The sequence below is a fragment of the Buceros rhinoceros genome, unplaced genomic scaffold (assembly GCF_000710305.1).
Source record: "Buceros rhinoceros silvestris isolate BGI_N320 unplaced genomic scaffold, ASM71030v1 scaffold24707, whole genome shotgun sequence".
NCBI classification, from domain to species: domain Eukaryota; kingdom Metazoa; phylum Chordata; class Aves; order Bucerotiformes; family Bucerotidae; genus Buceros; species Buceros rhinoceros.
In genome coordinates, this window is record NW_010424283.1 from 368 (window position 1) to 1693 (window position 1326).

General features: G+C 61.5%; 1 protein-coding gene across 1 annotated transcript; it reads right to left on the minus strand.

Annotated features, from left to right (window-relative positions):
• Positions 1-97: 97 nt before the first annotated feature.
• LOC104497492 (pre-B lymphocyte protein 3-like) lies at positions 98-707 on the minus strand. Its single transcript, XM_010140749.1, has 2 exons — positions 659-707; positions 98-426 (listed from the first exon to the last, which is right to left on the minus strand). Exons 1-2 carry the CDS (start codon positions 705-707, stop codon positions 98-100), a joined length of 378 nt encoding a protein of 125 aa, XP_010139051.1.
• Positions 708-1326: the final 619 nt, after the last annotated feature.

Genomic DNA, 1326 nt, shown 5'->3' on the forward strand with positions numbered 1-1326 from the left:
AAGCACGCAGAAGAGCCTTTTTCCACCCCTCAGAGCTGCCGCTCTCCCTGCTGAGGTTTGCATCAGGGAAAATGCAGACAGCTTTTGTTCCCCGTTTCTAGAGCCAGCTGAAGGTACGGGACAGAAAGCAGTAGTAGCTGCCGTTGTCTTCAGGGTGGACAGGCGCAATGAGGAGGATGCAGGAATTGCCGGCGAGGTCTTTGGTAGCAGAGAAGCGGTCGGGAGTCCCGGCAGGCTTGTGCTTGTCTTGCTCGGAGTTATAATAGAGCAGATACCTCAGGGAGTGCCCTGGGTACTGCTTGTACCAGGAGATGCCAAACTCACTGATGTTGTACGGGGGGCTCAGGGTGCAGGGCAGCCGCGCGGTCTGCCCGGGCAGCACCGAAATGGAGGGTGGCTGGCTCAGCACAGGCTGAGCCCCAAAAGCTGTGTGCACCAAGGATGCAGTTACTGACAGTCTGAACCATGTCCCCATCACCCCCAGCCCCAACACATCCCTCTGCTCCCTTACGGCAACTCCATTGCCCATTGTCCGTCCCTCTCACCACCCCGGAGCAGGATGCCCTACTCAGCCTGACAGCCACCTGGCACAGCCCAGTCCTGCCCCCACGCTGCAGTGTCCCCCAGACAGCAGCTCGCTCAGCCACACCGCCCTTACCTGTCCCCACCACCCCGAGGAGAAGCAGGACCGCGAAGCCCAGGGCCATGGCAGGAAGCAGAGGAAGGGAGGCTGTTCAGGTCTGCAGTGCTACACGAACCCAGGCTGCTGTGTGCTAGCGCAGGTGGGGTGTATGTAAATGACACAGGGGGCTCAGGGACTCCAGCTCCCCGTGGTGCTCGCTTTGCTGCAGCTGGGCTTCAGGGAGAGGGCTGGGAGCAGTGGGGCGAGAGCCGAGCATCGCAACCCACCGCCCACCTTCACCCCAGGCTGGCCCATTTCCTCCTGCTGCACCACTGCACGCAGAGCCCACCCCACCGCTCTGCCCCAGGCGCTGGGGTACAGTGGGGGGGCATCACGGACCATCTCCCCTCTGACAGGGGGAGCAGAGAGGTTGCCCTGTGGACTTACACTCAGACCTTGCACCTCAGACCCTCTGCCACCAGCTGCTTGGACGCCAGGAGTCTGAGCCACACCACACCAAGGCTGCCCTGTGGCAGCAGCAGGCTGGGGGCCAGCTGGCTCTGCTGCCACCACAGAGGGGGAAAGACAGGATGTGCCAGAGACTCCCAGTAGCTGTCCCATCACAGAAGCAATATAAAGAAAGTTGCTGCTCCCTTCTCCATGCAGCTCCTTCACCCTGACAAGAATGACTGCCGCACAGCACC

Coding starts and splice junctions, on each gene's coding strand:
- LOC104497492 (XM_010140749.1), bottom strand. CDS start 707: ATGGCCCTGGGCTTCGCGGTCCTGCTTCTCCTCGGGGTGGTGGGGACA. Junction 427..658: donor CCTCGGGGTGGTGGGGACAG/GTAAGGGCGGTG, acceptor TGGTGCACACAG/CTTTTGGGGCTCAGCCTGTG.